This window comes from Zalophus californianus, chromosome 14 (assembly GCF_009762305.2).
Source record: "Zalophus californianus isolate mZalCal1 chromosome 14, mZalCal1.pri.v2, whole genome shotgun sequence".
NCBI classification, from domain to species: domain Eukaryota; kingdom Metazoa; phylum Chordata; class Mammalia; order Carnivora; family Otariidae; genus Zalophus; species Zalophus californianus.
The window spans coordinates 41,523,392-41,550,555 of record NC_045608.1 but is presented as its reverse complement, the minus strand read 5'-3'; the positions used below and the strand labels follow the sequence as shown (position 1 = coordinate 41,550,555).

The 27,164-nt window shown below is 37.7% G+C and overlaps 2 protein-coding genes across 2 annotated transcripts in view; one reads left to right on the top strand and one right to left on the bottom strand.

Annotated features, from left to right (window-relative positions):
* METTL4 (methyltransferase like 4) overlaps positions 1-27,164 on the bottom strand; it is a 174,132-nt gene that overhangs the window by 33,345 nt on the left and 113,623 nt on the right. The gene's annotated exons all lie outside the window — the stretch shown is intronic.
* Positions 7,463-7,956, top strand: LOC113913216 (ubiquitin-conjugating enzyme E2 L3). The gene has a single exon (XM_027577314.2). The coding sequence runs from the start codon at positions 7,483-7,485 to the stop codon at positions 7,945-7,947; it is 465 nt and encodes a 154-aa protein (XP_027433115.1). The 5' UTR covers positions 7,463-7,482; the 3' UTR covers positions 7,948-7,956.

The window sequence follows — 27,164 nt, the reverse complement described above, 5'->3', positions numbered from 1 at the left end:
GCAGAGCATGATCAGTTCATCAGCCACTTTTCTATATTTCAGACCTCAGCGGTGAGAGGTCTGAGCTCTACAGAGGTCTGGTAAAGTTCTGCTTGAAAACTCTTTGGTTTCCAAGAAAAGTGTGGCAAATTCCACCAAAAACAGAGATACCCACAGGGCAGCACTCACCTCCAATCTAGGTCAGCCTCTGCCCCACAGGGGATATTCTCTCTCCATGAATTTCTTCAGCAAGTGCTTTCAAACTGCAAATGTGGCCTTGCATTAATGCCTAATTGGGATTATCTTGCCAGGGAAATTGCAAATGCAGTTCACATCAGAAGATGTTTCTTATATATCCCTTTGGAGCCCAATATATGCATGTATTAAATCAATTTCGAATGAATGAATGAATGAATGAATGAAGTTATTTGGGACGAAGGAGGAGCTTAACTAGCATAGAATCATTCCCTACATCTCTGTGCAGTTTAATAAAACATCTTTATATATTCATCTCTGTTAAATCAAATCATTTTAAATGTCTTTCCCATTCATTCATTCATTACTTAGTGCCTGCCCTTCAAGGGGAGGGATGCAATGGAAGGTAGATGCAGAGTCCAGGTCATGGAGATCATCATACACCAAACTAAAGAAAAATGTCTTATCTTTCATAGGTTGGAAAGTCATTGAGGAATTTTTTTTGCATGGCTATAATAATCAGTTTTGCTTTATAAACAATATTCTGATGACAATGTGAAATGTGGATTTGAAGGGTGAGACTGGAAACAGGAATAGGTGCAGGACACCAGGAGAGAAATAACAAGGACTTCAACTAGGGCAATAGTCTTAATGATGCAGAAATGGGAACAGGTATAAGGTACAATTTGATGACCAGTTGTTGAGGGTCAGAATTCAAGAATGGCTGTCAGGCTTCTAACTTGGATAAGTAGGTGGTAATGGTTTAGGAAAATATGATTGGCTTCTCTCCAGATGAGAACCTAGATTTTTCTCATGCTTCTTTCATAATACTCATCACACTAAAAATGCCATATTTGTCTTTTCTGCTAGCCTATAATCTGCAAGAAATTGTGGACCATGCTGTGGTATTTACCACTGTCTCCATTTACAGGCTCCAGTACATGTTAGATGCTTAAGAAATACTCCTTGAATTAAAATTGGCATATTGAGGGGCGCCTGGATGGCTCAGTCGGTTAAGCATCTGCCTTCAGCTCAGGTCATGATCCCAGGGTCCTGGGATTTAGCCCCACATCAGGCTCCCTGCTCAGTGGGGAGCCTGCTTTTCCCTCTCCCTCTGTTTCTCCCCCAGTTTGTGCTCTCTCACTCTCTTTCTCTATCAAATAAATAAATAAAACCTTTTTTTTAATTGGCATATTGATTTGAGGTGACTCCTACATATCTAGGAAGAAGAACATTTGAAAAAAAAAAAAAAGCCACTTCATACTTTTATAGCTCTGAGGCTAAGTCAATTTCACAAGTAAAAACTATACTATGATGTTCCCTATCATCCCCATCAGAAAGAAAATTCCACAGTCTCTCTAATTTAATATATCCATGGTTCAGCAGACCCTGATGTCAAAAAAGTCTTCCTAAAATATGGTACAAAATCATTGTTTCCATTAAAATCATAATTATATTCCATGAAATAAATCAGTTAGCTTTTTTTAAGGTGTCTTTTTATAAAAGTCAAGAAAGATTTGAAAGCAGACATACCTCCATAAGAAAAAGGGAAAGCTGATACCAAGCTTTGGGCTGCATACACAAAATTTTATTTTCCTTAAAAACGAATTTGTAAAAGCATGATAGTACATGGTCTTTGAAATCCTAATAGTCTTGCCTTAATATTCTTCTAGGTAATAGAAAATAATATTGTTCTTTGCTTTTTTTGTGAAGTTAAGCATTAAACACTGGTCCAGTGTAAATTTAACAACATTGTGTGCTTAATATACAGATCCTTAATAACTTTGCTTTCTTGTGGATTAACAGAATTTTTACCAGAGTCCCAACAGGAAGCAGGCGGCACACTTGAAATCGGCTAATTTGAAGAGTTTATTTACAAAGGGATTACGCAAAGGCAATGCTATCAGGGAACTACAATATATAGGAGAGTCACCCAGGGCTGCTAGTAGCCTGACTATGACTATCCCTATGCCAGGGAAGCAGTGTTACTGGAATCTGGAGGGAGAAAGTCAAGTAGAGAATAATCCCTTGAGAGGACCAGAGACTTCCTCACAGTAAAGAATCTGGGGGAAAAAATACCCAGTCAGCTCTCTCCTCTCTCCCTCTGATTTTTACCAGGTACCCCCCGACACACACCCTGGCCAAACCCATCTGAAGACAAAGACCATACAGGTCAGCCTCCTGAGACAGAGAACAGGGTACAGAAAAGTAGAAAGTTGATCCTAAGGGACAAATAGAAGGTATCAGCTCAGAGTTACTCATTTGAACTTTTCTACCTAGAAAAGACTACCTTTGTCCATTTTCCAGGGTCCAAAATGTTTTCCATGACCTTCAGGAGAAATTTTCCTAAGCTTACATTTAAATTTCTAAGTATACAGCTATCAACAGAGCCTGTGTTTCTCTAGCACAGCAGCAGAGAATCTGAAAGATGAATGCAGTTCTAGAACACTGGGGAAATACATACAGACAAAGTACAAAGTAAAACATGCAGTAAAATTGTAAATAAACATTCTAGGAATTACATCCAAAAAGTTCTTTAGAATTTTTTAGAAAGTTTTTAGAATTTAGGGATGACTTCATGATTTGTGTCTCATGTATACACACACACACACACACACACACACACACACACACACACACACATCAGGACCTTTGACACTAAAACCATCCTTCTTTTATCTCTTTTTGGAGATCTAAAATCTGCCTATCTCTGGAGCTGTACTTCAATGGTCCCTTTTATCTAAGTGCTTAGATATGTCCTCAAAAAGTACTATTTCAACCTGAAATTTTTTTCTTGTCTTATATGTTCACTTATCACAATATGTCCAATGGTGTTAGACTCCATTCAGCATTTTCTTAACTACTTGATCTGTGTACTACAGAGCATAGCACTTAGAAAGTACATAAAGTTAGTATAATGGTAACAGGTGGTTGTTGCTCTTATTTGTTTCTCTTTTGGAGATATAGTATATGTTTTCAAAGCATGGATTCAGAAATGTACTCTTTAGTGTAAGGTCAGAATCAAATTTCTGTCTTACAGTACGTACTGTCATGAATGTAAATATTCAACAACAACGACGACAACAAAAGGCGTTACATTCTCCTGGTAAATATCTTGAAGTTCAGGATAAAGACACCAAAATCCAATGAGCCACAGAGATTCTAGGTAAGACCAGATAGGCAAAGACACTAAAATCAACCTCCAAATATAGTTATTCATTTATTTATTGGAGCTTTATATCCTGTTTTCTTCCCAAAATAAATGAAATGCTTCACTGTCATTTCCTCCTGGTTTTCCCTCTTTCCTTATATTAGAAACTGACAGTTTAGATCACGTTCTCTCAGAGCAATGAAACCACAGCACAGCCATATGTTATTTAAAGACATGGATTTTATTCACCGTAGGTAAAGCTGACTGAAGTGAAAGAGCCTGATTTATATCACTGGGCTGCCAGCAGGATAGGGATCACAGCCTCTGCCTCCCATTGTGAATAAGATCGATAAAGGAAGTTGAGCCTCTATTTTTCTACCAGAGCACTCATTTTACACAGTGCCAACTGACAGAATTTTCAGGAGCAGGCTTCAGCCAGTAAAACAGGAGGGTCTCTCTAACTGGTTTAGAGTATAGCTAATCAAAAGATAGTAAATATAAGAAATAAAGGCTCATGGCATGACTTCTCTCAAATACTAGGCAGGTAACAGGTACAGGAAAAAAAATGTCTGTTACTTTGAACTTGATATTGCTAATGCCACTTGGAATAAGAGTTGTATTGGTTATACTTTCATTTGAAATGCAAAGTTGAACATCTTTATCTCATTCACTATTTTATGAGATTTTCATAGTCAACCTATCTTTTATACTCATGTTTTTCATCATTAACAGTGCTATTTTAAAATATGCCAATCCTCTCACCAGAGACTATACTAACCAGTCTGTCTTAACTGATCCTCTACTACACTGATTTCATTATGACCCTGAATGTAAGTATTGTCCAAGGACTTTAATGAAGGACTTCTATCAACTTATTTTATTATTAAAGGTATCAAACTAAATTCTGTGACTCCACTTCTACTTAGAGCATAGGAAATCATAAAAGAATACTGCTCTTGCCATAACAAGAAAACACCAGCTAAACTAAAAGGTATGCTTTTCTCTAAAGCCATCAAAGAATAACAGCCACAAATCAAAATTCCAGAGAAGAGTGTGAACCCTTTTTAGTTGAGTAAAGACTGTGACTGCTTTCGTATCTGAGAATATGTCTTTTCTGGGGATATAAACAAGTAGCGGAGCTGGTCTACTATAAGAATTTATTTGTTGGAACAAGGAAATAAACAAACAAAATTATATGACTGTATGAACTGGAGAGATAGCATAAAATCTAGAAGAGTCTCAAATGTAATGCTGATCTTCCTGATCCAACAATTCTTCCCCAATCTTACTAAGCAGCAGCTAAGGGCAGGGCTCAAAAGCAGAGAAAGATCACTGACTTTGAGTTCCTAAGTCACAAAGTCCTGCCTGAGGAGTAGAACTGAACTCATCCATAACATACTTTAAAGCAGAGATGATCTGAAATTAGTTAAATCTAGCACTGACCCAGCTCAACTCTACTAAAATAAAAAATATCAACCTTTCACTCTAGCTTCCTTACAAAGGAGACAGCATATCCTCCAAGGTGGGGGCGGGGAGGGGGAGGGGAACAACAATCTAGTTCAAGTTTTACTGTTTTTTGCATACAATATCCAGCATACAATAAAAATTATGAGACATCGGCTGAAGCTTAAAAATGTGACCTATAATCAGTGAGAAAAAAGTCAATAGAAGCAGATCCACAACTGATCAAGATGGTGTCATAAGCAGACTTGGATTTTGAAATGACTATTGTGAATATTTAAAGAGAAAAAGATGGACAAAATGGGAGATCAGATAGGAATTTCAGCAAAGAACTGGAAACTAAAAAAAATCTGAATATCCTAGGAATTAAAAATTTGCGAGCTGAAATAAGGAATTCATTGGATGGGCTTTAAAATAGACTGGGAATAGTAGAATAAAGGATCAGTAAAATTATAGATAGATGAAAAGAATGTATAGTGATGACATTCTGGTGCTAAGCACTTCTTACATGTCAATTTAATCCTCAAAACAATCCTATGGATAGGTATCATTATCCAATTTTATAAATGAGAAAACTAAAGCTTGGAGAGCTTAACTAAGTGGCCCAAAATCACAGAGCTAGCATGGATAGAGTTGGATTTCAAACTCAGATCTGTAAGACTACAAAGTCCCAGGTCTTAACAACTATGACAGACTGCCTCACTTTAAAAAAAAATCACTTAAGCATTACTCATCCAATATGTTTTCTTTTTTTAAATATTTTATTTATTTATTTATTTGTCAGAGAGAGCACAAGCAGGGGGAGTGGCAGGCAGAGGGAGAAGCAGACTCCCTGCTGAGCAAGGAGCCCGATGTGGGACTCGATCCCAGGACCCTAGGATCATGACCTGAGCCTAAGGCAGATGCTTAACCGACTAAGCCACCCAGGCGTCCCTCATTCAGTATGTTTTAATACATCAAAATCAAGAATTTGAATGTAGATTGACTATACGTCACACTATATGACTATATATGTCACACTGTATTACGCATAAAACAAAATAATCCTATATAAGGTAATCGATGAACAAAAAACTGCAAGATTTCAATGTTAGCATTCCTCAAAAAGAAACCTCCTCTTTTCATATATTGCTCATCTGTGTCCCAAATCTAGTAATACCCCAAATAAAATATATCTTTTTCATTGTTTGTTGCCATAAATTATTAATTCCAGAAATATTAACTTGAGATTTTTGGAGGAAGAAATTTATATTACCTTATTAGTTAATTTGATTAATTATGTTGTTAATTTTGCTGTTATCCTTTATTTGCTGTTCTTGTCAGGCATGACAGACCATTTAAAACTTGGGCTGTGGTGAACTTAGCATTACATTATATATTCAAGTAGATAATGATGAAGAATGGAAGGAAACACAGTGATGATTTATATACACCAAAAGCTTTTCATCAACAACATGAATCTCATTTATTTAGTCACCAGCCAACTGATTAATAGCAAGGGCCTATATAACAGAAACATTTACACTAAAATTATTCCAATTAAAAAGCATATATATGTTAATATGTCTGTTATTATGCTCTGCTTATTCATATTTCATATCAAACTTATATACTGCAAATCTTGCTTCTATTCGGGACCTATTGGGAAATCATCTGAAATTTGCTTGTCTTTCAACTGTAAAGAAAAGAATTAATGCAATCTATTATATGAACTTTGGAAACCATAATTTATACAGTGAGGTACCTACCATAATCAGTAAGAAAAAAGTTTCCACTTTTAATGTAACTAAGCTCTAAGCAGTCTTCATCAGACTGAACAAGCATGGGAAATAAGATTTAGAGGACAATTTTCATCAAAAAAAATTTAAGTAGGATTAAAATTTAAGTGTGAACGTTTCAGTCACTGAGCCCATCCTTAATTTCTAATCTTTTGTAGAGAGAACAACCACTTAATATTGTAAATCTGTACTAAGAACATTTAGTAAATAATGCAATGAAGGTCTAATGTTATGCCAGCTCAAGTACATAGGAAAACATTTTAAGTGATTACACACAAGTAAGGCATACACCATGTTCTTCTGTTTTTCTTTGCAACCCATGAATAATTTCTGATCCTAATGATGATAAATCCCCTTCTCATCTGAGTACATAAAGAATTAGACTTAGATTTACAGTTAATTACATGATGAAGTATTTAAATAAGCTAAAGTTAGAAATGCTGCAATAGGCAACTATTATAAATACATTTAGGAAAGAGAAAGAGACAAAAGACATTTAGAAAAAACAGTTTAATTTCAGGGAACAAGTACAACATAGGAGGCAAACAATAATAAAAGGAAAGTAATAGAGAGCCACAAAGTAAAAGTGAAACTCCTTTAGTTTCTCTGCCAGATAATGTGAATGTTGTCTTCTTTTTTATTTTGTATACATAATTGAATATGTACATCCCATGCAAGAGTTAGACAAATGAATTAGAGCTAAAACAGTGACACAGAAATATGCCTAATATCTATCATTAAGTATGAGAAGAAAACTAAAGAGCAATACATACTTTATTTATAAACTCTTTTATGGAAAAGCATTTTTAACCAAGCTGATTGATATATCACTAAGTGTATGTAAATGAATGGGGAAATGTTTAGAAGAATACACATCAAAATGTGAAAATGGGGGAAAGCAGCAGCACCAGATCCAAGATGGCGGCCAGCAGGAGGCTGATGAAGGAGCTTGAAGAAATCCGCAAATGTGGAATGAAAAACTTCCGTAACATCCAGGTTGATGAAGCTAATTTATTGACTTGGCAAGGGCTTATTGTTCCTGACAACCCTCCATATGATAAGGGGGCCTTCAGAATCGAAATCAACTTTCCAGCAGAGTACCCATTCAAACCACCGAAGATCACATTTAAAACAAAGATCTATCACCCAAACATCGATGAAAAGGGGCAGGTCTGTCTGCCAGTAATTAGTGCTGAAAACTGGAAGCCAGCAACCAAAACCGACCAAGTAATCCAGTCCCTCATAGCACTGGTGAACGACCCCCAGCCTGAGCACCCACTTCGGGCTGACCTAGCTGAAGAATACTCTAAGGACCGTAAAAAATTCTGTAAGAATGCTGAAGAGTTTACAAAGAAATACGGGGAGAAGCGACCTGTGGACTAAACTCTGCCGCGACCAATTCCAGCGAGTGTGAGCGGAGACCCTGCAAAGCAGGACTCTGTGGAAAATTGACACGTGCGGCTGCCTGGCGTTTGCTTGTGGCAGTTACTAACTTTCTACAGTTTTCTTAATCAAAAGCGGTCTAGGTAACCTGTAAAGAAAGGATTACAAATTTAAGATGTTAAAAAAAAATGTGAAAATGGCTGCCTATAAGAGAGAACTGTGACTGCTATGGGAAAAAGGAATTTTAATGTTTATTCTAGTTATTTCTGTGTTGTTGAAATTTTCAGTAAGAACGCATTCATATATTACTTGCCAATTTACATAAGGAGTACAAATATGTGTTTAGGATATATGCACAACTTCTTTAGTGAATAGGACTGTAGACTGGAAAACATCGAGGCTAGATCCCAATCCAGCCTTACAGCAGATTGGAGCCCAGTTCCAGCTCAACCCTGACTGGATGTGTGACCTTAGACAAGTTTTCATAACTGAATTCATGCATTTCAATGTCCTGCAATAAGGGAACTGAATTCAGTAATATAAACTCCTTCCTGCTTGTGTTTATATATTTACAATGAAAAGGAAGATTCAACGTCAATGAAACTATTCTAGCTTCTATTCTCCTGGTAATTTTTTTTCCTCTGTAATCAAAGCATATAATCACATATATAGTTCAAAATATTCCAGTTCTGTACACACACTCATACCATGAACTTATACAAACATGTACATCCTTCAGGAGGAGCTCAAGACCAGTCAGCTTCTGTAGCCCTCTACATCCTTGACTGTAGTATTTAATAAAATAAAGTCTTAACTTTGTTACCAAATGTGAGGAAGTAATGATTAATGTTTATCTTAATCACCCCTATTCTGTTTCAACCCCAACTGGTGTACTTCAATTCAATTCTGGTATGAAACACCTGGAGTTAATACAGACCCGCCAAGTTAAAGGGCCCAGCCTACAACAAAACTGCCCTCACTGCAGACCAACTGGCTACAAACCTGGGACATTCCCCTAAGCCCCTTAATACTTGACAATTCCACTAGAATGACTCACAGAACTCAGGAAAACATTATACTTATGATTACGGTTTTATTTTAAAAGATACAACTCAGGAACAACCAAATAAAAAGATAAATAGGGTGAAGTCTGAGAGGGTCCCAAAAAGAGCACCTGTGTCCTGTCTTCACTGAATCAGGGCACCTCACCCTCCTCGCACATCACTGTGTTTACCAGCCAGGAAGCATAACCAAGCTTTGGTGTCCAAAGTTTTTATTAGGGTTTCAGTACATAAGTATGATTGATTAAATCGCTGCTTACATGATTTAACTCAATCTCCAGCCCTCTGTCCCTCCCTGGAGGTCAGGCTGGCTCTAAGTCCCAACCCTTTAATCACATGGTAACCATGCCCATCCTCAAGCTATCTAGGGCCCTAACCATGAGTCCCCTCATTAGCATAAACTCAGAAATGACCTAAGGGACTCACGAATAACAAAATACTTCTATCACTTGGAAAATTCCAAGGTTTTTAGAACTCCATGCCAGGAACCTGGGACACAGACTAGACAAATTATTATACAGCAACTCCAAACCTATAGGAGATAGCATTTAAATTTAACAAATCCAAAGTTTTTATGTTATCAATCTAGAACTGCCACCAACTTAACTGACTTTCTGCAAATAGTTTACACCTCAAATTTGTAGTGACTTTATCTCTCTACAATCCTGACAGACAGGACAGAATCTTGCTCAAGTATTATAAGCTCTAGAACTGGATTTCTTAGGTTCAAATCCAGGGTTCTACCACATCTCAGTTTTTAGGCAAATTCCTTTACCTGTGTGTGCCTCTGCTTCTCCATCAGAAAAATGGGATATAAAAATTAAACCCATTTCCTATGGTGATTGTAAGAATTAAATGTGCTAATAAATGCAAAGTGTTTAGAACAGCACCTGGCACTCAATAAATGCTCACTTTCATTGTTGTTATCATAATGGAACTAATGGATTATTTATTAAGTGCTTTATCTTGGCACAAAGAGCTTTAATGTTATTCAAATTCTCTTTAATGTTAGAAATCCTTTCCCAAAAGGATTGGGCTCCAAAAATGAAGGAGTTAGACTAAATAATCTGAAGATCTCTTCCAACTCAGAAATACTATAATTACGTAACTGGCCTCTTTCCATCAAATAATTCTAACTATTTTAAAATAGATGTCCTTATACATTCCCTTAATTTCTCTGATACTGATACTTCATTGCAAGTAATCATTAAGAATTCTAATGTAGTGATTCAAAACTGGTTTTTCAGAATTGGTATTTGAAGTATGAAAAAGGAATCTCTGCCAATACATCCCAGAAAGGCTCTATTTCAGAACCATAAAGCTAAGATAACCGACAAAGTTTGAGAACATTCACAGACCTGCGGGCATGTAGCAAGGTGGAGAAGAGCTATTTTCTCTTTTCTGCAAAGGAAAGTCCACTTTATCCTCCCCCAGCTTTCAAGCAGAGAATGGAGTCTACCATCTATCAAACTCATCCTCCATTATTAAGCAATACCACTCTGTGTTTATCTTTCACTCATTTTTTTTCTTGTCTGATACTGCTTCATGCACTTGATATGAAGATCATAAGATTTTATTAAAACCATTTAGAATTCCTAGCATCCTGCCATCTCTTTGCCTCTGATCTTTTCTTATTACTTCACCCATAGGCTAGAATCCCACATGTTATATCTGGATGGGAGAAAATGAAATCAAATAATTTCTCTATTTCTATAAATCAATATTTTTGAAGATAAAAATAATGCCTTGTTTTGGTTTCTTTAGAAAGCTAACATTTAAGTGTTAAGAATCATTCAAGCTCAATGCTGAAGGGCATGGTTCTTAATTCTCATACATATACATGGGTATATATCTATGTATCAGCACATCTGCAACTATGTGCTCCATTCAGAATGCCTCAAAGTGATAACAGAGCAGAGAGTAATGAGAGGGGGTAAAGAAGTAGTTTGGGGTAGGGGGTCATGACAAAAGAGTTTAAACATAAATAAAAATAATACAGAAGAAATCAGAAAAAAATCTGATATTTAGGAATGGAATATTATGCTAGAGAATGCTGTCCATGTCATATATCTTCATTTTAGACATCCTCTCCATTAAAAGGTGAACTTACTGATTCATATAGCTAAAACTCTGAAACTTTGGCTGCATGAGAATAGAGCAGAATTCCTGGCTATCTGATCTGCATGAAATACCCATGCAGGCTGATTAATATCCACCACCTAAAGGAAGGACTTTTGTGCCACACTATAGGATGCTCACCTTGCTCCTATCTCATTCAACATTTTGTAATTTTTTATCTAAATGAATGTACATGAAGATATCTTTATCAGATTCTCATTAAAAGCCAAATAAAGGGTTGGTGTGATGATCAATGGGACCAATATTCAAAATTATCTCAATGGTTTGAAACAACAACATCAAAGAAAAAAAGAGACAAGAATAAATGTAAAATCCTGCATATAAATTTGGGAAATTTTTTTAATTGCACAAATACAGCATGAGGAGATCTGCTTTAACTACATGTCTTATGAAAATTACCTGCTAATTTGTTTAAGGATAAAATCAGTATGAGCAAACAGTATAAACCAGCCTAAAGAGGATGGTTGAGAATTTGAGATTTGTTACTGAAAAAAGTGGTCCAGATTAGAATTTTAGAATACTGTGTCCTCATGAAGTTGTAGTTTGGGTTCCATTTTAGATAAGTATCACTAGGTCATTAAGAGTACTTGGATTTACATTTCAAAAAACATGACTAAGTTTCTTTATCATTTACTCTGCGTTTTCCCCAATACCACTTAGAAACCAACAACAGCAGTCTATTTCTCCTCTCATCTTACTTAGTCTGAAAAACAGAAATAAAGAAATGGGGAGAAAAAGGGCATTGATGTTTCTTCTTGTTCTTAACATACAATTTTAAAGGTCAGAGAAGTCCACAGAAATTGGAGATGAAAACCATCTTTGAAGCTACTCCATCCTGGAATGGCTTTTTCAAAGATTTTACCTCCTCCACTGGATGGAGTGAGCAGCCTGTGCTGTTTTCCCCTCACTCAGTGTGGAAGGAACCTATATTCCTCATTTGTCTTGGTATTCTGGACCCCCTGCCTAAGTGGATGGTTTTTATTTGGTATCACAGGGTTTTTTTGTTTTGGATACACAGTGTCAGTCCTCCTTATCATGTGTCTAATATTATTATTTAATAAGTGTTGATATCATCCCCTTAGTAGATATGAATTTGTACTATACAGATATCATGTATATTCTTAATAAAAATGACTTTCTACTTTATAATTTTACTCACACAACAATCCATACTCATAAACTATATTTGCACAGCATTCTCAAAGAGGAAGTAAAATAATTTTAAAAGGTTCTGGGTTAATTAAAGAGAATAGGATATTACAAGTTAAAATTTCCCTCAAAATCTTTCTTCGAAATAGAGATTACAAAAGAGGAAAATGTGAATGGAGAAAAACTGGGTTACACAAAACTCTTCAACTTCTTGGAAGACTTAAGAAAGAGGAAGTAAGGCATTACTTTCATTATATCAACTAATGAGCAGGAATGACAATGACAGTGCTTTCTATTCAACATCAGAATTTTCAACAATGAAAAGAACATCAGCCAAAATAGCAAGTTCCATGTCAATGGAAGAAAGCAGGAATTGGGTAATCTTTTAATGACACTGTAAAAAGAAATAAGACTCATGGGGTTCAAGATTGACTAGAGGATCTCTAAGAAATTTCTAACATTTAAAAATCTATGATCTATACTTATGATAAAGCACAATAAAATCTTCTAAAATGTGGGGCGCCTGGGTGGCTCAGTGGGTTAAGAATCTGCCTTCGGCTCAGGTCATGATCCCAAGGTCCTGGGATTGAGCCCCACATCAGATTCCCTGCTCAGTGGGGAGCCTGCTTCTCCCTCTCCCTCTGCCTGCCACTGCCCCTACTTGTGCATTCTCTCTCTCTCTGTCAAATAAATAAATAAAATCTTTTACAAAAAAAAAAAAAACTTTTACAATGTGAAAATTATAAAAGGGAATATGTCAAGTTTGCTGCATAATTTTACAACAGCTTTACCCAAAACGTGACTGGAGCTTATGAGTTAAATGATAGTAATATTATATGGCCTATAGGCTGCAGTACCTATTCTATAATATTAAAGATTGAGGTTGCATTAGCATGGGCCTTGAGAAAGGATGACAAATTTGTGAAATATTCTGGGGTTTTTTTGTTCAAAAAACAGATACAACAGAGAGATAATAAGACAACAGGAGATTTAAAAGTATGTTCCAGGAGCTCAGGAAAAAAAGCACAAACAACACATTACCTAAATTAAAGTACATGAATACAATCCTTAAAAAACAACTGAATGGTAATTCTTTTTTTTTTTTAAAGATTCCAGAGATTTTTTTTTTAAGATTTTATTTATTTATTTGAGAGAAAGAATGAGAGAGAGAGAGAGCACATGAGAGGGGGGAGGGTCAGAGGGAGAAGCAGACTCCCTGCTGAGCAGGGAGCCCAATGCGGGACTCAATCCTGGAACTCCAGGATCATGACCTGAGCCAAAGGCAGACGCTTAAGGACTGAGCCACCCAGGCATCCCCTGAATGGTAATTCTAATCAGACAAGGTTAATCAAAACAAAAAACTCCCAAACAGAGAATGTATGATAAAATGATGGTTCGTGGGAAAATTTGGAATTATTTATATACAGACCAAAGGCTAAAATAATCATGGGAATATGGCTGCATGTAAAAAAGGTACCCTCCTTTACCAAGATAGAAGACTTCTTTATTCCCAGAGACAGGGAACTTAGGGCCAAGAAGGCTGTATAAACGAACCTTGTTAAACTACCCCTGATCTTCTTAGTTACTTCTTCACAATTTACTACCCATGGCCCAAATGCCTGTGTCTAGTCAATTCTTCACAAATGTATTGTTCCTTTCTCTAAAAGGTCTAAAGGTCTTCCTGCTCTGGTCACTTCTTCCAGTCTTCATGCCCTTGTGAAGGCTCCCATATACATGTAAAAATTCAATAAAATTGTATGCTTTTTTCCTCCTGTCAACCTGTCTTATGTCTGTTTCATTCTTGGGCCCAGCCAGAGATGCAGACAATAGAGGATAATTTTTCCTCCCCTATATAAGTAACTGTATGTGAACATAAATTCATTGTTCTTTTCCCCTTAGGTTGTTGGGTATTAATATTATAAATAAATAATTGTTCAGAACTTTTTTTAAATTATGAATCTTCAATATGAAAGTTTAAAGAGTATGTCAACCTTGATTAACTGGAAAATACATAATTCAGTAGTGGAAAAAATCTCCTTAGTTATCTCCCCCAACAAACCATTAGGAATTTCTTGGGCAGGACTTCCACTGGTAATAGAATTTTAAGGTAATAACATCTCAAGATAATGATAACAAATGCTATTGACAGTGTATGAGGCTGTTGTTCATAGTTTAAGTGGAATTCCTTGTTGAAAGAAAAAAAACTTTCATCTGGAATGCTCAAGGACCCTCTCAAATGTTAAGAATGTGTTTTATATAACAAAGGGAAGCAGAAAAATGACAAGAGGCCAGAAGATTTAAACCAAAGCTGTAGCTCACATCTTGGTAAAGAGGAAACAATCCAGTAAGTTTAGGATTTAATAACAGGCTGGACAACTAGACTGAAGAGAGGAATGATAAATGGTATCTACAAATTTACAGTCCTGAGAATAAAAAGAATGGAGGTGCTTAAATCAGAATAAAATTAGGAGCAACAGTCTGAGTAGAAAACCTGGTTCAAATCATGCCAGACCCTCTACAGTGCCCTCCACCCCCACCCCCAGATACTATGAACCTGGGACTAGATTACAAAACCCACAGAAAATGCAAAAATATTAATTGGTTTAAAGGCGGGAAACACTGAAAGAAACCAGAGAAAATAATTTCTTTCCATATTTTCTTCTAAGGAAATACCTACAATATACAGAGGGGAAAAAAAACTCTCTGGTGTAGCAAAATAGATAGACTATGACCTTATAATGTGATTAAAGTCTATTGGTGCTCATAAAAAAGGCAACAATTACACTATGCTTTTCAACTTCCAAGTACTTTATAAGTACTGTATTAACTAATTAACGACAGAAAACCTGATATTTCTTGGAAAAGACTACTGTTGCTACTCTTCTTCACCTTTTAAATGAAATTTTTTTAAATCTTGAAATACACCATGCACAAAATGGGTGATATTTAAACTTTTCAAAGTAATGATTATGGCAAGCAGTTCATTTTCCTGGTACTTCAAAGCTGAATTACAATAAAGGATGTAAGTAAGCTATCTGAAAAGAGAAACAAGTCTACTGGCTCATAAAAGCCCATGTGGTAGGCACCAGTGAGCCCTGATAAATGATGAAGTAGCAGTAATGTGAAGATGCTTCCTATTGGCCTATGGCTTCTACATCCTCCAGAAGCAGATGAGATAAGGGCACCCATTCCTACATGCACTGGGTGGTCTAGTGTGGGTTCCAATGGAGGTCATCTTCTTCACCTCTAGTCATTTTTAAACTAGGCATTTGTCAAAAGAACACTGGGCTAATACAGTATGTTCCCCAAATGTTTCTGATTCATAAAAAAGTCTCTTAAGGGCTCATCTAAGAATCTGATTCACACTATTCAGCTATTCACTCATTCAACTAAAGGGTATTAACTACCTATTATGAACAAAGCCCTCTAAGAAGGGTTAGAGTTACATGCACATCTCTCTATCTCTAATCAACTTAAGAGCTGGGTGACTGGCTCTGTATTCCTCTAATCATCTCAAGAGATGGGTGGTTATCATTCCTACCTATACTCCTTCTGTGTCTGCCCATAAAAATCCTGCCTGCCAAGGCCAGGCTGAAATCCCCAGTCTAGAAGAAGGCAGTACGAGATAGGGAAAATCAATAGGCTTCAGTTTATACATGAGCTCTGCAAATACTGCTCTAGCAGTCAAAACTTGGGAAGGTTAATCACCTCCTCTGGACCTCTGTTTCCTCATATAAAATGAGAATGATAATACTTTCACAACCATATAAGCAAGAGCCTGTATATCGAGTATAACTGGCTTTAATTCCCTTGATTTTGAAAAATGCTTTTCCGTTTCTTGTATCGCTAACTGGGTTCCTTCTACTGAGATGGTGGAGTTTTCTGCAGAAATTATAAATAATAATTTCTTTGCAAGCTTACTGTAAATATTAGATAAAATAAAATAATGTAAGAAAAATGCCTAGCTGGGCGCATGCGTAGCTCAGTTAAGTACCCCCTGCTTGTGTGCGCTGTCAAATAAATAAATAAAAAGAAAGAAAAATGCCTAGCTGATAGTACAGTGTAGTAAAATATACAGGATTTGGAATCAGGTAAACCTGGTTATAAATCCTGATTATAGCATTTAGTGAGTAGGAGCCTGTATCACACCTTCCCGACATCCCATAGTATCTTTCACAATGCTAAGTATACGGTAAACATTCACTAAATCTTTCTTGTCTGACACTGACTTATTAGCCAATCAAGTAAAATACACATGTGTGGACCTACACTTTATTTACCTCCCTCCAGCTATATAGAACAAGCAGATTCTAGCAGAGCCTTTGGGCTCTTCCTGGGGGTTAGCCCAAAAATTAGTGGAGTCAGAAAAAAATTGAGACCTTCATCTCTGAAGTACACCATATTCTCAGCTCAGCAGCTCCAGAATGAACTAGGGATACTATGATGCCTGTTACTTATGTTGTGATCTGAGCTTTAAGAATAAAAATACAGTGAGCTCTAGATATCTAATAATTCTCAGCCTATGTATTATTCCAACTCAGATATTTAAGGAATATCGTTTCTGACCTCTGTTGTGTGCCCTTCAATAATCTACTCCAGAGGTCATGGATTACAAAGACATGGATCAGAATTCTAGTAAGTATTTTCTTAAAATTGTTCTTTTTTTTTTTCCATTCTTCCCAGTCATCCTTTAATCAAAACAAGATCTGAGCAAACATGCAAATTCTAGTTTGTTCTATCCAGACAAATTTTAAATCCCTCTTGCCTATTTCTAACTTTGTTATTACATTTATAATATAAGCTATATCTATATACATCTAGTGAAGAGCAACTGCAAAATTTATCAAGAATTCTCTTCAGAAAACTGTTCTCATAATAAGTACAAATTGTTAGCATCTATCACCATGTGATGTAATCATATAAAAGCCTTTTCTAGCTTCATACCCATAAGTTATCTCTCTATTACTTTATATAAAGATAGATGGCAAAATGTTTTGCATGACATTTAAGCCATTATAGAATTCTACAGGGAATGCTATGATACTACCAGTTTTCCTATAAGCAACTACAGCTAAAAATTAGCCCTACATTCTTTCTTTCTTAAATTTTGATTTTTTGAGTATAGTTGACACACAATGCTGTATTAGTTTCAGGTATACAACATAGTGATTCCACATCTCTATACATTATGCTATGCTCACCACAAGTAACCTCACATTCTTAAATCAATTAATCTCCCGGAGTCCATGGTCTCTCATGGTTCATCGTCAGACCGGTGATGTGTATTAAGGAGGGCATGTACTGCATGGAGCACTGGGTGTTATATGCAAACAATGAATCATGGAACACTACATCAAAAACTAATGATGTACTGTATGGCGACTAACATAACATAATAAAAAATTTTTTTTAATCAATTATCTCTTTCATAATATTTATTTCTGACAAAACAATTTACAACTGAACACAATTATATCATAAAATCAACACAAATATGTATCAGGAGTAAATATGCCTTTGTGTGTTTGAAGAGATAATAGTTAAGTAATCAGCTTGGAGATGGATGTGACACTTTGTTTCCATTGAGAACAGCCTAAAACAGTTATATTATTCTATCCTGCATACTGCTAAGTCCCAATTATCCCTGATGATTGGACGAGTAATTAGAATTCACAGATAAAACCCAAATTTATATTAGGCAATAGTTAAATCCCAACCATTCACTACTACTTTGGGGTAAATACAAATATTGAGTAATTTGTTCCTAAACCCTTCTATTTCCTACCACCCTCAGATTAGCTATTAAATCACAATTCATTCTTTTCTGTATGATATTATTATCCAATTGAATGTAACATAGTGCTACTATGTCTCTTGGGGTTTTTTACATTAACTTAAAAAATTCCTCTTTAAAACAAAACATTCTAAATGTTCATATTTGAAAATATTCTATATTCTATGCATCTTTATTACCAAATAATTTTTTTTACTCATCTAACTTAGAGTGAAAATCATGAACACTCATAACATTTTTTTATTTTTGAGAAACTTTTTTTTTTACCAAAAACCTGTCAGTTTTTATATCTTCTCTGGAACTCATGTTGATATTAACTATAACAACTATAATAGCTCATATTTATTGGGTATGTAATCTTTGCCAGCCATGGTGCTCAATGCTTTGTCTCTATCACTCAGCCCTAAGCAAGTACTGTTATTTTTACATTTTACATATGAGGTAACTGACAGCCAGCTTCAGCCAGGTCCTAAGATATGAAACAGAGAGGCACACTGAGGAACTGATTCCAGCCTGTGTTCTTAACTACCTCACCATATTTCTTCTTCACAGCTGCTCATATTTCAGTCTATGGCTATGGCCTTATCTAATGTATATCCAGGATATATTTAAAGCAATTATATTAGTAAAACGTAATAGCTTTGCAGATCAAGCTGTACTGAAAATAGCTTTACCAATAAGAGGCATGACAGAAAAAAAAACAACAGAACAACAATAACAACAACAACAACAAACAGTGATAGAACAGCCCCAAGGACCCAAGTCCTCTCCCCCTTCTACTCTGGTGTATCCATATTTCCTCTTCTCATGGCCCCAAGAGGCTGCAGTTTTAAGCCTCTCAGGCAACAGACAACATCCAGTGCAGAAGAGGGGCAGTCCATACTGGGTATCAGTTTTATTTGTTTGTTGTTTTCTTTTTGAGTTAAAGGAACTTTTTCAGGAGCTCTCCAACAAATTGGCCCTTGAGTTCCACTGGCCAGAACTGGGCCATCTGTCCACACCCAAATCAACTCACAACTGATTTGAGTTGTGATAACTCAAGAGTTATAGACTAATCAAGACTATAGACTTATCAAGAGATAAGACTGAAAGACCAATTCTTTCAACAGATATAAAGATAGTAAGCTCAAATTGTTAGCTTCTGTCACCATAAGACATAATCATATAAAAGCCTTTTCTAAGGAAAGGCCTCCTCCAGAGGAGTTACTGCTGTCAATCACCATGAGAAGTCATTTTTATTTCCTTATTTGGAGTTGGAATGTGTTAAGAATTACAGTGAAAGCTTGGGTCCTGACCTGACAGGGAAGACTAGTTAGAGAATCAAAAAAGAGACACTGTTCCGTTTATATTATGTCTAGGAATTTCAATGAATTTCACTAAAATTTCAAGGACTATTGTCCTTATTTTTCATTAAGAACCTGCCTTTCCCCATCCCTCCCAAAAAAGCTTTACACTCTGTGTACTGAGGCCTCCTCAAGAGAAAAGGAAAGAGTAGTCTGGCAACTGTGAGAGTATTGAGATGATTGCAAAAATAACATGGGACAGGAAGGAGGGGTAGAGACCAGGGAGAGGCAGAAACTGAGGTTTCTAGCAAGGAAAAGAGAAAGACAGTTTGGAGGTCAAGAAGAAAAGAATGCCCTCAGGGAGCCCCCGCAAACCACTCTTTGCAAACCAGAGGGCTTGTTTTAGAAACCACAACCATTACACTTTCCACTGGAAGCAAATCCAATGCTTTGAAGAATACCAAAGACCCTTTTCATTTCTCCTCTTTTCCCTAAGCACCCCCTTAGCATACTCCCACTTCAGATCCTGTCTTTGTAATCATCCCATCTCAATATTCCTCTTTCCAACTTCTGACAACCCAAAGAATATTCTCTAATGAAATTGATATGTCAAATAGAAATTCCAGCCAGGAGGCATGGCAGGCTGAAGCACCCAGGTATAAAAGTAACGACTGACATGCACCTCACTTCACACTGGATTTGCTTATCATCCCCAGAGCAAATACCTTAAGCTATGTAGTCCTTAAAACTAGAATATACATATTTTTATATCTGTAGGAGGTTTTCATAAGCAGCTTTCTGATTTCATTCTCCTCAAGCAACTAGAGTGCAAAATAGGGGTAGATCAGTCTAGCTGCAAATTCACTTCTCCAGCCAAAAAAGAAGGAAAAGCCGAATGCTGTAGTTGGGGCTCCACTGTACTACAGAGCTGGCAGAGGGATTTTCTCTTCTCCAAAGCTGACAGGATCTCTAAAAGTAAAGGAGCATGCAGAGCAAAGATGCAATTAGAGAGTGAAGAATGGGTGGTGTTGAGAAGAACATATGAAATGCCCATGTTTAGGGCCAGGATATCAGAGAGCTAAGAAGCAAAGAGCCTTGTCCCATAACTGAATGGGACAAACACCAAAGGCCAGACTGAGCCAGGCCCTACAGGAACTGGGATTATCAGGATCTAGGCAACCTTCTGCAGCTGGCTATCCTATACCCCAATAGCGCACTCACTTCCAAAAATGCTCTTTTCACTCTTTCCTTCCCATAGCTATACAATAACTACTCCCTCACCTTCTTCCTCACAATTTTCATAATACTTCACTGAGACTTGTAAACAGAAACATCTTTCAGTACATACACCCTGTCTGCTATCTCCTTTCTGGTTCTATTTATTGCTAAAGGAATTATTTCTCCTTTTTTCTCCACAGCTAAATATTAGTAAGTGGAAGAGGGAATACTTTTATGGCCAGAATAAAAGTGCCAACAGAGTTTTGCCTTTTTCCCATTTACCACATCCCTCCCTCACAGCAAGTACCAGAGTTCTGACATCAGTACAGCCTCAGCCTCTTTCAACCCTTTTTTCTATCTGTTACTGAAAAATTACAGCCAGATAAATATAAAGAAAAGCTACTCAAGAGCTCACATTACCTGAATTATCAAATCAACAATTAAATCTTAAGCATGATAATTCATGTGGAACATCAAGTAATATACACTTTCCCAGCAGCTTCATGCTTGTCTGTGTCTAAGAATTCCCAGAATAGCAACCCCAACATCCTCACCCTTTTCCATCCCTAAAATTTCCTTACTAGAGCCCACTCTGGAGCAAGAAACAAACCAAATCTTCAGAAAAGTCATGTTATTCTAGAAGCATAAAGAATTTTCCCTTTCGGAGACTTACAAGTTGAGTTATGTGCCCCCCTAATTCATACATTGAAGTCCTAACCCCCTGTACCTTCCTTAGAATGTGGCTGTATTTGAAAATAGGTTCTTTACAGATGTAATCAAGTTAAAATAAGGTCAAGAGGGTGGGCCCTAATCCATGTAACTGGTGTTCTTTTAAAAATGAGAAATTTGGGGCACCTGGGTGGCTCAGTGAGTTAAGTATCCGACTCTTGGTTTTGGCTCAGGGTCGTGAGATCCAGTCCAGCATAGGGCTCTGCACTCAGCATGGAGTCTGAGATTCTTCCCCCCACCCTTTCCCTCCCTCTCTGCTCCCTGCCCCCAGCTCACATGCACATGCGCTCTCAAATAATCTTTTTTAAAAATATAAAAATAAAAACGGGAAATTTGGACACAGATGTACAGAGAGAGAAGACAATGTGAAATAGCATAAAAAGAAGACAACCATCTACCTGCCAAGGAGAGAATCCTAGAACAGCTCTTCCCTACAGTCCTTAGAAGGAGCCTGCAGACCCCTTGATTTTGGACTTCCAACCTCTAGACTATGAAACAATACATTTCTGTCGTTTAAGCCACATAGTCTATGGTGCTTTGTTATTGCAGCCCCAGCAAACTAATTTAGAGACATCTGAAATCACATCCGGAAGAGAAGATAAGAAGGTAGGGTTCCAGGGGCAGGTGGGCCATCTGGACCATTCCATCCTCAGTGGAAGATAAAGAAGTGAGAGTACATGTACAAAACATATGGCATAGTGCCTGACTTATAGTCAAAATATATGGGCTCTCACCACAGGTTCATGGGTTAGAAGACATACATTCCATTGTTATTGATCTGTAAAGTGAGTAACAAGGTCATCTACCCAGACAGAGAATCCAAGACCGACTTCACCAGCTAGCACAGGCCACCCATTAAGCCTCTCTTACCAGGTGAAAAAACACCCAAGACATTTAGTTCACACTATCAGCTATAATGAAACATCATATAATGAAGACACTGGGATGGGTGTTATGAGAGAGACAAAGTTAACAATATTTATTCCTTGCTTCAAAGAGTACAGGTTCAGAGATATAATCAAAATAGAGATCACCTGGGGGAATGAATCAGTAGATTCCTTATTACACATTAAGCACGTGCACACACTTCACCAAAACATCGCTCTCAGCTCCCTATAGTCACCAAAGATTACTCAAAAAGCATTCCCTGCTTGATAGGAGCCTAGCACTTACTGCAAGAAAACAAGGTGTTAATCTGCATGTGCTTGTGTTTCACAAATAACAATCCCGGAGGGACAAAGAAGCCAAATGGCTCAGCATAAGATCGCAGCATATATCTGCTTTGGAAATTCTAGTACAGTAGTTTCTAATTTCTGTATCCTGAGAAATATATCTTCTTGGAAAAAAAATGGGTTACGGGCGCCTGGGTGGCTCAGTCGGTTAGGCCACTGCCTTCGGCTCAGGTCATGGTCCTGGAGTCCCGGGATCGAGTCCCGCATCGGGCTCCCTGCTCGGCAGGGAGTCTGCTTCTGCCTCTGACCCTCTTCCCTCTCGTGCTCTCTCTCATTCTCTCTAATAAATAAATAAAATCTTAAAAAAAAAAATGGGTTACATACATTTTCAAACCTATTCAATAGTAAAGAGAAGGGTATAGTAACCCTCCCACCACCCATCCCACCCCACCCCATCTATCCATCACCCACCCCCATGTCATTTTCATGAGATTATCTCATTTTGTCTATAACCCACCCACTTCCCTGCCCACTAGATTATTATAAAGCAAACCCCAAACCTATCATTTCATTCACAAATACTTCAGTGTACATCTCTACAAGATAGGATACTTAATCAAATACCACACTTAAAAATTAGTAACAGCTCCTTAATTTCACTAAATTTCCCTAATTAGTTTATAACTTTTATAGTTTATCATTTTATAATCTGTTCTAAACCATTAGATTTGAGTGATATATTTCTGAAGTATACTTTAATTTACAGTTTTCTCCTCCCTCTTTTTTCTTCTACCATCTAGTTGTGGTAGAAACTGTGTCATTTGTCCTGCAGAATTTCCCACATTCTGAATTACTGGTACTGACAACTACCTATCAGCTAGTAGTTAAATCTAGAGGCTCAGTCAGATTCAAGCTCAATATTTAAAAAGAATACTTTATATATGGTGCTAGAAACATAGTGTCTGGCTGTCTCTCTTTCTGTGACAATGTCATGAACCAGTGAGCTCATGTGTTGTCAGCCTGATCTATCCATTATAGAGTTTCTGTTCTAGTTTTATTTTTCCCAAGTAGAGTCTGGAGCAAGAACTTGAATGCAAGAGGCTTATTTGGAGATGATCTGAGGAAGCAGCAGTGAAGGTGCAGGGCCAGAGACACATGAAAGGAAGAAAAAGCAATGAAAGTGTACATTAGCAATTCCACTGAGACCTCCTGAGAAGCATGCTGAAGACCTCAAGAATGGCCACCTAGAAAATAGGAGGCAGGAGCATTTGTCCTTCAGTTCCCATCTCTTTGTTAAGGGTTGCTCCTAGGAACATTAACTCTTCCACACTTGGGTCTGACTGTGAATGCTGGAGCCAGGGGGGCAACTCAAGAGGTAACAGAGAAGGGAGTGGAGGAGAGAACATGCATTAAGGGGTGCCGGCAGCGGGAGATGAATCTGAGTGCAACAGATCTGTCCACCATAGATGAGGCCAAAATCAGAGATGGTCCAAGAAGATGCTGCATGAGCTTCAGAAACTCCTGCCACAATCCCCAGCGGCCTGTCTCCAATGCTAATGATTTCAGCAGCCAATAATGATCATTGCCTACATCCATTATATAATTAAAGTGGAGGTACAAAATGAAGGTAATTGTGCTGTTCCTTTTTCATCTGTTACCTGATATTCCTTAAAAAAGCATTTTCCCACAAGAACTATTTGGTTACCCTGAAATAGTGTTTGTTCAAGTTACAGAGTTTGTTCAAGAGTTTGATTCTTTCCCTTTACTCACCTGTTTTCAGAATAATATCATTACCAATAAATCATTATCCTTATGTACCGATGGATTTTGAACATATTTTATGTTTCAATCCATAATAGTAATTACTTCTTTTGATATTCAAATCACCCCATGATTGGTTAGTGTGAGCTCAAATGAGCTCTTGAGTCCTTTTGACATGACCCCAATTATCTCTTGCTAGCTTTCCCTATTTTTTGATACAGCAAAGATATTTCAAAGTCATTTTGCACATTTTCTCCAGAAGACCTGAAATTGTCTATTTACCCAAGGAATCTCAATTCCTTTTAGGAGATATCACAATTATGGACCACAATCTAGGCATCAAGAGTACTCTTAACTACAGGGTTGATCATTGTTTCTAGACTTTTTGATGGACAGATATAAAAATACATCATAGTCCGGGGCGGAGCAAGATGACGGCGGAGTAGGAGACCTAGATTTCGTCTGGTCTCAGGAATTCAGCTGAATAGGGATCAAACCATTCTGAACACATACGAACTCAACAGGAGATCGAACAGGAGAGTAGCAACAACTCTCTGAACAGAGAAGTGACCACTTACTGGAAGGTAGGGCGTGCGGAGAAGTGAATCCGAGGCGATATTCGGGAGGACAGACGGCGGGGGAGGGGCCTCCGCCGGCCGCTTCTGGCAAGTGATAGAGCCGCGGAGCACAAAATCGGAACTTTTAGAAGTTGGCTCGGCGGAGGGACGTCGCTGCAGTGGCTAAGCGGGGGGTGGAATCCTCCCGGGACAGTGTGGTCTCAGGACCCTTGGGGTCACAGAGAGACCGGGGGTGCCTGAGTGCGCCAGAGCTCCCAGGTATCAGAGCGGGGAAGCCGGCTGCAGAGACGGAGCCGAGGCGCGGGCTCTCAGCTCGGGGTTGCCATAAACTGTGATCTGCGGCCCAGTCGGGGCACGGCTCCTCCAGCAGGGACCCAACAAGCAGCAGATCCGGGGAGACTCCCCTTCCTTCCCGGGGAGGAGCGGTGCGGGAACGCACTGCAGGAATCTGCTGGGTTTGGAGACTCCACACAGGGTCGGGTGCCAGAGATAGAAACGCTCGGTCACAGGCCGGGTGAGCACGGAGTGCGGCCAGAGACCGGGAACACGGAAGTGACTGCTTTTCTCTGGGGGCACACTGAGGAGCGGGGCCCCGAGTTCTCAGCTTCTCCGGGTGGAGATTGGGAGGCCACCATTTCTGCCCTGGTCCTCCAAAGCTGTACCGAGAGCTTGCAGGGAACAAAAGCCCTGAGAGCAAACCGGAGCAGCTTCCTTAGCCCGGACCGACAAGGGCGGGGCAATTCCGCCTCCGGCAAAGACATTTGGAAACCACAGCAACAGGCCCCTCCCCCAGAAGATCAGCACAAACAGCCAGCAAGCCAAGACCAAGTTGATCGATCAAGGAGAATGGGAGAACTCCAGCGCTAGGGGAATACTGCACATACATTCATGGCTTTTTTTTTTTTAACCATGATTCATTATTTCATCACAGTTAATTTTTGTTGACTGTTTTCTTTTATTTTTACTTTAATTTTTCCCTTTTTCAACCAACATCTTATCAATCCCTTTTTTAAAAAAAAAAAACATTTTTTATTTTTCATTTTTAGAGTCATATTTTATCCCTTCGTAGTAGTTACCCTTATTTTTGGCATATATATATAAGTTGTTCTCTCTTTAAAATTTTGAGGTACAGTTTCTTCTAATAGATCAAAATATACCCTAAATCAATAGTGTATGGCTTTGTTCTAGTCTCCTGCCTGATCACATTCTCTCCCTTTTTCCTTTTTTTTTTCTTAAATCTTCTTTCTTTTTTCAAACAACTTATCAAGTCCTTTTATAAAATCTTTTATAATTGTCATCTTTACAGTCATCTTCGATCCCTTTATTGTATCAACCCTTATTTTGTACATATATGTCTTTCTTCCTTTAAAATTTTAGGAGGCACTTTTTTCTAACAGACCAAAATACGCCCAAAATCTAGTGTGTGGCAGTGATCTATGCACTAGCCTGATCATATTTGATCATATTCTGCTTTTTTTGTACTGTTTTGTTTTTGCTTTTATCTTTTTTCTTTTTTTTTCTCTTTCTTTTTTCTTTCTTTCCCTTTCTTTTCCCCTGGTTTCAGGTATTTTCGATTTGTATACAGTATATTTGCTGGGGACGTTGTAAACCTGTTGGCATTTTGTTCTCTCATTCATCTATTCTCCTCTGGACAAAATGACAAGACGAAAGAAATCACCTCAGCAAAAAGAACAAGAGGTAGTACCGTCAGCCAGGGACATACTCAATACGGACATTAGTATGATGTCGGACCTAGAGTTCAGAATCATGACTTTAAAGATACTAGCTGGGCTTGAAAAAAGCGTGGAAGTTATTAGAGAAACCCTTTCTGGAGAAATAAAAGAACTAAAATCTAACCAAATCGAAATCAAAAAGGCTATTGATGAGGTGCAATCAAAAATGTGGGCACTAAATGCTAGGATAAATGAGGCAGAAGAGAGAATCAGCAATATAGAAGACCAAATGATGGAAAATAAAGAGGCTGAGAAAAAGAGAGAGAAACAACTACAGGATCACGAGGGCAGAATTCGAGAGATAAGTGATACGATAAGACGAAACAACATTAGAATAATTGGGATCCCAGAAGAAGAAGAGAGAGAGAGAGGGGCAGAAGGTATATTGCAGCAAATTATACCAGAGAACTTCCCTAATGTGAGGAAGGAAACAGGCATTAAAATCCAGGAGGCACAGAAAACCCCTCTCAAAATCAATAAAAATAGGTCAACACCCCGACATCTAATAGTAAAACTTATGAGTCTCAGAGACAAAGAGAAAATCCTGAAAGCAGCTCGGGAGAAGGGATATGTAACCTACAATGGTAGAAACATTAGACT

Bases quoted from the DNA above. Each gene is read 5' to 3' on its own strand.
- LOC113913216 (XM_027577314.2), top strand. From the start codon at position 7,483: ATGGCGGCCAGCAGGAGGCTGATGAAGGAGCTTGAAGAAATCCGCAAA.